The sequence below is a fragment of the Temnothorax curvispinosus genome, unplaced genomic scaffold (assembly GCF_003070985.1).
Source record: "Temnothorax curvispinosus isolate PA1 unplaced genomic scaffold, ASM307098v1 QBEX01005669.1, whole genome shotgun sequence".
Taxonomy (NCBI): Eukaryota; Metazoa; Arthropoda; class Insecta; order Hymenoptera; family Formicidae; genus Temnothorax; species Temnothorax curvispinosus.
Genome location: NW_020215449.1, coordinates 1 through 7,962, shown reverse-complemented (window position 1 = coordinate 7,962; position 7,962 = coordinate 1). Strand labels below are relative to the sequence as shown.

Sequence of the window (7,962 nt, the reverse complement as noted above, 5' to 3'; positions counted from 1 at the left end):
AACAGCAGCAACAGCAGCAGCAATAGTGCCGCAGGCGAAGAAACTGAGGGTCACGCTGAAGGAGACGACAGCAAGAAGAAAAGAAGTAATGGAAATCCCAGTCCGCCACCGTCGCCGTTTTACGGCAATCTTCTGGCTGATGCTGATCACTTATTACCGTTGCAACACTATATCCTTCAACAAGCGAAATTATCAGGTAATAAGCCACAAATCTTTCTTACATCGCAGCTTTGTTCGACGAAATATGTTTCATTGTTCTCCTTTTATAACACATAGGTTGTTACAAGTTCGGAGATCCTTTATTAGTAGAAGAAGGAGAAGATTCTTTGGATGAGGAAGGCGGCAGGGGCGAAGGTATCGGCGGAAGAGGTGATGACGATTCCGATGATCAATTCGCGGACGACGAAGCGGCCAGCAATCAAGGCGATTCGTCCAGTCAAGAATATCTCGAGGATCACTACGCGGGTATGAAATTATGTTGAAGATTATAAAATATATGACGCGTTTTATTAAACGTGTAATTAACGATGTATCCTTTCTCGTAAATTTGTTTAGATTTAGGTAATTATGACACCGCGGGCTTAGCGACTTATTACACCACGGCCGACACTCTAACAAGGCCGCAAGCGCGACCGCCGTCACCGCCGAATATTGTGTCTCAGACGGAAGCGAGAGACAGTGTGGTGACTACAAGACAGGTCTCTATACCTACCGTAAGTTCAACTCCAAGTATTGGCATAACGAATGTCGATAACACTGACCTGGATGAAGCGCGGAGAGACGACAGTACGGGCGGTGGCGACATCGAGAAATACGCACAGGACAATCTCAATTTGAATTGCGGCAGACCGAAAGGGTTGAGATTGTTGTTTCGAAAGAAATTTAGCGTGCGGGACATTCTCAGCTGGTCGAAAGATCCAATACCGCAACCGATGCTCGCGATGGTGGACGGCGAGAAGCTACTCAAGAGGGAGGCTTGCAATTTATTCCGATTGGTTCAAGTGTACATGGGAGATCGCAAAGCCAACGTCGGCATGACATTGGACGGCGTCGCCATGGATATCGTGAATACCGCGTTCACGAAGCCACCTCTGCGGGACGAGTTGTATGTTCAGATCTGTCGGCAGACGACAGAGAATCCGCGGAAGGAGAGTCTGCGACGCGGATGGGAATTGATGGCTGTGTGTCTAGCTTTCGTGCCGCCTAGCGCCACGTTCGAGCCCTACCTGGAGGGCTATATGAACAGGCATCGCGATCCCAACTTCCAGTTCCCCGAGGTCGCCAAGTGGCCAATACACGTGCAAGTCAGTCATTATGCGACCGTAGCTTGCAAACGATTGCAACGGATCGGCGCGCACGGCAAACGACAACCTCGCAAGGCCACAGTGGAGGATATCGACCAAGCGAGGGTAATTAATTGCATTAACAATTACTAAAAGATCAATTATCGAGTATAGATTAATTCACTTTGCGTTATAATATAGTGATTCTAGAAATTAGACATGTCTTTCGTGTTTTTCTCATAGATACAAATCTTTCGCGCGTCCATGTTCGGCGCGACGCTCTCGGAAGTTATGGCTTTACAAAGGGACCGCTTCCAGCACAGAGAGTTACCATGGATACAAACAACGCTGACGCGGCAAGTGCTCGTGCGTGGCGGCACGCTGACAGAAGGTATTTTCCGGGTGTCCGCGGACGCCGACGAAGTCAGCGCGTTGAAATCCTGCTTGGATAGGTTCGAAGACGGGGCAATTCTGGCAGCTTCTCAAGACGCTCACGCGCCCGCCTCCTTGCTGAAGTTATGGGTACGCGAATTGTACGAGCCGTTGATACCGGATTCCTTCTACGTAGAATGCGTGTCCATGCGGCACGACGATCCGGAAGCCTCCGCGGCAAATGTGGCTACGATCGTTGAACGTTTACCAGATCTTAACCGTCGTGTGCTGTGTCATCTAATACGCTTCCTACAGGTAAGAAACCATTTTATACATTCTCAATAAGAGAAAGCCGAATGAAAAAATCGTCTGCTATTTTCACCGTGCGCTTAGCCGCGTGCAATCGCGTGATTCTAAATATGTATTTATGTCAAACAAAATACTCATCGCTCTTTAAACAGTGTAGACCTATATATAAAGTAACGTTTAACGCTAGACGCACGGTGAGAGTACGAAGACTCGAGAGCAACATGCACTCGACACCGTTGAATCAAATTGAATAGAGAAACGCCTTTGGAGAACATTATGCTACGATACTGAAACAACTTTACAGATATTCGCTAGACCCGAGGTGGTCGCCCGTACTAAAATGGACGCCAATAATCTTGCGATGGTGATGGCGCCGAATGTATTGCGGTGTACGTCCCAAGATCCTCGGGTAATCTTAGAGAATGCACGGAAGGAGATGGCCTTCGTCCGTACTCTCATCGAGTCATTAGACACCGCTTGGGTCGATGATCTTCACTGACCGTATCCTATCGCGCTAGAAAAAAGTCCGCTCTAGACTATTATGCCAAATGAATCAGCTGTATAGTCACGTCTATTGTTAGTTATCTCTCTTTTTCTCTCTATCTCTCTCTTTCACTGTTCTCAATTTATCTTCACATTCTTTTTGTTTATCCAGTCACTAGTTTTCCCCATAGTTCCCTACATGAATGTTCTTCGTAACAGTAATTTAGTGCTAAAGTCTTACCAAGCTAATCGATCAACCCGCTCCCTTATTTCCTATTTATTATTTATATACAGATTCTATGTTATATGACAGATTTTAGAGATTATATTAGATTATATTATGTATATCGCTATATTATATCATATTATATATTTTACCAATCCCTTGTTACCGCGTCGAACAAACGTGGACGGCTTTTTTACTCAATCATTGTTGAATCTCGTGTAAGATAAAAAAAAAGAAAGAATCATGTGTTACCGTGTATAGCTGCGCTCCGCGATAATCTTTTTGTATAAGCAACGGATTAACGTGTAAAGCGTTTTATCGAGGAGTAAACACTGCGAAAGATTAGCAAGCTGTAGTCGCAAGTGTGTTTCTTCGATTTTTCCCTCGAGATCTCCAGAAACAAAAATAACAACACACTTTATTATAAACTTCCACGAACACACATAAATCTCACATATATTTTATAAAAATATCCCCATTTTATTTTTGTGCAATAGTATTCATACTTATAACTAATAAACTTTATTTTACAATGCAACAATTTATACAGATATAAAAATAGCTCGGAATATTCCTATCACTAACAAGAATTGCCTTTCATTACATGTTTTGTACACTTTAGTTATAAAGACTATGAGCAAGTAGCAGTATAGTTTGTCATCTTTGAGTCACCGCATTTTGCGCATTTTTTTTTATCCTTAAGCTATAAGAGAATATCACAACCTATCGTCATACTCGCATTGCGAAAAAACAATACGATAATCATACCGTCGTACAAAAGAAATGAACAAGTGTATCAATGTAGCCTTATATTAGCGATCACTGAAGACTCTAGCGATAATCACATCCATAAGGAATTAATTTTAACGTGTTAACCGTCTACTGTTATATACAACATGTACATAATAATTGATCAATACTAATACTGAAGAAATCGTTACCAAAAATGGAAAAAAAAAGCATAGCGAGAAGTTAGACTTTTCTGTCAGAAGCACGCTCATGGCTCGTCTGATTTCGCATCTAGACATCCGTTCGCTAAGAATTTCACTTCCCGTACGAGTGCTTTCGCAATCGTCGCGTCTGAATCGCGTCATTAGGCACGATTATTAGGATCTAATCTTTGCTGACGGGACAGATCTCTAGGAACTCGATTATAGGCGTGTCGTTGAAAACGGCGAATTGCGTCAGATGGTTTTGTTCGCGAGTCCGCCGCCTCGTAGAAGCGTTAATTGGTAGCTCGTGCCGCTCGGGCCGCGTTTGAAGAAAGCGGTAGATTGGTCGCGATAAGTAGAGAAAGAAAGCCAAACACATAAAACGTCTCTGCCATCGTCGTATGTCGTCGGCGAAAGAAATTATGAGGATTACGAGGGACCGCGATTCTCTCGTTTCATCATCATTATCATCATCGTCGTCGTCGTCGTCCGACTTTCGAGAAGTCTCCGCCTCCGGATGGAAGAACGATGTTTTATTATTATACGACGCGCCCGAAATGCGATTTCCCGCCGCGGAACGGATTGTCAGCAATTGTCGACGAACGTGGCGGTGGATCCGCTGGCGATCTCCGCGTACTCCTGCCTGCCGGTCGAGCAGAGCTTGCTGGAGAAATCCACCTCCCGTTTTCTAAAAGCGGAACAAAGTTTCATATATATACAAAAAGACGGGGTCATTTTTCTCCGGTCGCGCTCTAGTTGCTCACCCTCTGCCCGGAAGGTCCATGGCGTCCACTCTGACGCTGTTAACGTACAGGCGATCGTTGCACCAGAAGAAGCACAGGGACCTAGGTTGCAGCACGTCCATGTCGTAGACCCAGGACAGCTCGACCCGCCTGATCTTGCCGATGTTGCCGATGGATCCGGTAGGGTGGGCCACGACCATTCGCGCTGTCGACCCGTGCTCCAGTTTCATGTAACCGCTGCGGGAGAAACAGCCCGTTGAAACGGCAGAAGAAAGAAAATTGAACGGGCTATCGAGCACGCGATTGAGCCCCGGTCGTAAAATAATTCACGAACACGCGAGCCCGGTCTCTCGCGATCGATGGAATTCGCTCTCGGAACATGTGCGAGAACGGGGAACGTCGCTTTTCGAGTGTTCACGTGGGCCCTATTGTTTACGATCGCGCAGCCGGCCACGCGAAGCGTGAAAGTAAATAGCCGATTCTCGGACCGACGTGGACGAATGTGTGCTATCGCGGCGATAACGCTCACGATTACTTGCCTGGGCGTGAGGTCCATGTTGCGTATCACGCCTTTGTCGGCGTGGAGAGTGACTTTCATGAAGCCCTGCACCCAGCTTTCCGCGGTCGGCGGTCGGGCGAGGTTGATGGTGATTCTATAATGTCTTCCTAAAAGGTAATTACGATTGGTATTAGAGAGTATTTTGAAAGAGAAAGAGAGAGAGAGAGAGAGAGAGAGAGAGAGAGTGTGCGTGTGTGTGAGAGGGAGATAGAGATCGGGAGGAATGGCGAGAAGCGACAGGGAAAGAGAGGGAGACGTCGTTCGCTGCTTTTATCGCGGTACCCGCGCGCGGAGAAAGTCGCGTCTCTCTCGCGATAGAGAAAAGCCGCATTGCTCGGTAGATATTCTTCCTCGCATCGATAGCGAGGAATTAACGGACGCCTATACAGTTGGGTCGAATAAATCTCGATCGAAATTAACGTTCGTAGCGATAGAGAGGACTTTTATAATCGCGGCTGCTATATATTTTGCACGACACCTTTATAATGCGCCTATCTAAAAGCATGAGAGTACATTGTAATGGAAAGCTAATGGGCTCGACGATGTTCTTAAGCAGTTATTACTATTGGGAAAGTTAATAGTTACCGATTTTTTATTCTACGACGCCGAAATGACTGCTCCATCAGCATTAGCATAGTTTTACATACTGGTAGTATCGTACCGCAGATCATGTAATCAGCGCTCATTATACTAGATATCAAATATGCGAAGAATAGTACGCATTTGAAGCTGAATTTATTCCCATTAGTGTCGCTTAAAAACCTGCTCAGCTGCCTCGAATATTCAACGGACACTCACTGCAATACGGATCCTCCTTGCCGGTCATGAAGAAGAACTTCGAGCCCAGCAAGGACGAGACGTCCTGGCCCATGGCCTGTCGCTTCACCAGCGCCGGACTGGTGTCCGCGTGATAGCCCATCACGCCGCAGCTCAGGCTGTTGTTGCTCTTGCAGGAGAAGCACTCGCCCCGTAGAAAACTCGCGTAGCTCGAGCACTCGTGCGCCACGTACTGGCACTTGGAGTTGATGCTCTCGATGAAGAGCTTGAGCGCGCGCACGTGGTTGCAGGCGACCAGGACGCGCGAGGCCTCCTCGAGGCCCTCCCGTATCAGGGTGAGCGGCAACGACGGCGTGGTGTCGCTCAGATCCGTGCAGCCGGGCTGTTCCTTGCCGTTGTTCGGGTAGAAGTCCAGGTGCCCGCAAGGCTGGCTCATTCCGTACCCTGGAAGGCCTTGCCATGTATACTACGTTAGTTTGGAGAACGTGACTCACGCGGGGAACGCGATGGCTCCATTTATCAGAGGATTTATCGGAACGACGTCTGAATATAAATAAGGATCTTGTCGCGGCGTATCAAAAACTGATAACAACTATTTTTGCTTCCGTATAGTCGAGAGTTTTCTCCTTTTTCTTAATGAGTTCTTGAGCTATGAACTTGAGTTCTGAGCTGACAAGATTTCACAGACTGATAAACCTGATTCCCTTTATAATTCTTTTCATTCACTAAATTGCACATATTTTACGATGTCGCAGTTTCAGTCTCGATAGATTGTCGTCTTTTGAATCGTCCTGATCGATCGAGCCTCGCTAGTTCCTCGTTTTACGCACGGACGATCTCGATAAAAAAAAGTCTATTCGAAGCGCGGTAATGTCCATTGTGCGTCGTTTACCTAAGAAAAATATGCTCTTCCCGTCGGTGTGAATTACGTCCACCAACCGGGCGTCCGTGTAATCCAGGCGAAGATGGCTCGGCATTCCTTGGAAGTACGGCTCCGCGGGGTCCAGACCGGTGATGCGTCCGATATTGCCGCCCAATTTCTCGCCCGCGTAGCCGGCCGTGTGGGCACCGAGGCTGTGCCCGATCAAGTGCACGTCGTTCGGGTCCAGGCCGTAATTTGTCTACATTCAACCAGAATCAATGGATAGATGTGTAAATAAAATATTTTGCTACAATCACAGAAGTAAAAAATTATTTTCACGTTACGGCGTTGATGTGAATACCGCGTGGTCACTCTTCTCTTTTTAAATATTACGCTCGTAATATTTAATTTCGGTTGTGCTGAAGATACAATATTATCTGCGGATCTGAATTGAATTATTAGCTCGGAACGTTTCTCACTTGCAAGTGCTTGATGAGATGAGCCAATTCGAGTCCAACCAGCCTCGTGTTCGCCGTCGCTTGGGTATACAGAGGTAGACTCCCGCCTGCCCAGTCGACCACGATAACGTTGTAATCACCGTGCACCAACAACTCGCTCCTCATCTCCTACGGGTATATAATTCGAGGATGAAATGATGGCAAAATAATTTTCGCGTGTTGCTTAAGAACTGCGTCTGTCATCAAGTGCAACTGTGTCACTAGGTCGCGTATATTTATTTGAAAACGCTGACGCAATGTAGCAGAAAAATATACGTTTCTTTACCAATACGTCTAGCCCGCATAATAGACGACGACGGTCAGGACGATGGAGATGCACGATGTAGGCTAATCTTTGGTACATGCAATTGGCATTATGAGTATGACAATTCGATTGCGAATACACAAAACAAGATTTCAATGGGAGAGTCCGGGATGATAAACGATGAGTATATCTATATAGAAATAATAAACTCACCTTGACCCAGTTGCTGAGTGGAGTGTCTATAAAGCCATGAATAATGAATTTGGTTTTTCGTTTAGGATTGAAGTTCGAGTTTTCGATAGACTTATCCTTGGCCACTTTTAATATTTGACCCTGGGAGAAAAAAGAGACGGGTAAATGTTATTAAGCGTACATTCACATGTCGATCAACAAAGAGTTTATTATTCGAAGAGCTCATTTAAAAACATCAGTTGATTTTAGCTCCTAAACGTGATGCATATGTCGCAGTTTTTTTGCGAAATCAACTTTTTTGCAATAAGGCTATAGCCTGTTTGCAAAACGGCGGCTTTTTTGCGAAAGACAGATCGTTTCTCAGTCAGGCTGATTTTTAATTTCAAGTTTTTTTTAAATAGACTTGGAGTTAGATCAGTTTTTTTATGCCTGCGGCGGAGTAAAAAAAAATTGACGAACTGT

General features: G+C 45.7%; 2 protein-coding genes across 2 annotated transcripts; one reads left to right on the top strand and one right to left on the bottom strand.

Moving 5' to 3' along the window:
- Positions 1 to 3: 3 nt before the first annotated feature.
- On the top strand, positions 4 to 3,028 carry LOC112455036 (rho GTPase-activating protein 39-like; the record flags this gene model as incomplete). Its single annotated transcript, XM_025016721.1, has 5 exons — positions 4 to 196; positions 277 to 465; positions 556 to 1,409; positions 1,527 to 1,970; positions 2,269 to 3,028. Coding segments are annotated over 5 exons (1,875 nt in total), but the record flags the coding sequence as incomplete, so codon positions are not given.
- A 151-nt stretch (positions 3,029 to 3,179) lies between these two features.
- On the bottom strand, positions 3,180 to 7,656 carry LOC112455035 (pancreatic triacylglycerol lipase-like; the record flags this gene model as incomplete). The annotated part of the gene is made up of 7 exons (XM_025016720.1): positions 3,180 to 4,293; positions 4,370 to 4,585; positions 4,888 to 5,014; positions 5,706 to 6,128; positions 6,577 to 6,805; positions 7,026 to 7,172; positions 7,522 to 7,656. Coding segments are annotated over 7 exons (1,380 nt in total), but the record flags the coding sequence as incomplete, so codon positions are not given.
- Positions 7,657 to 7,962: the final 306 nt, after the last annotated feature.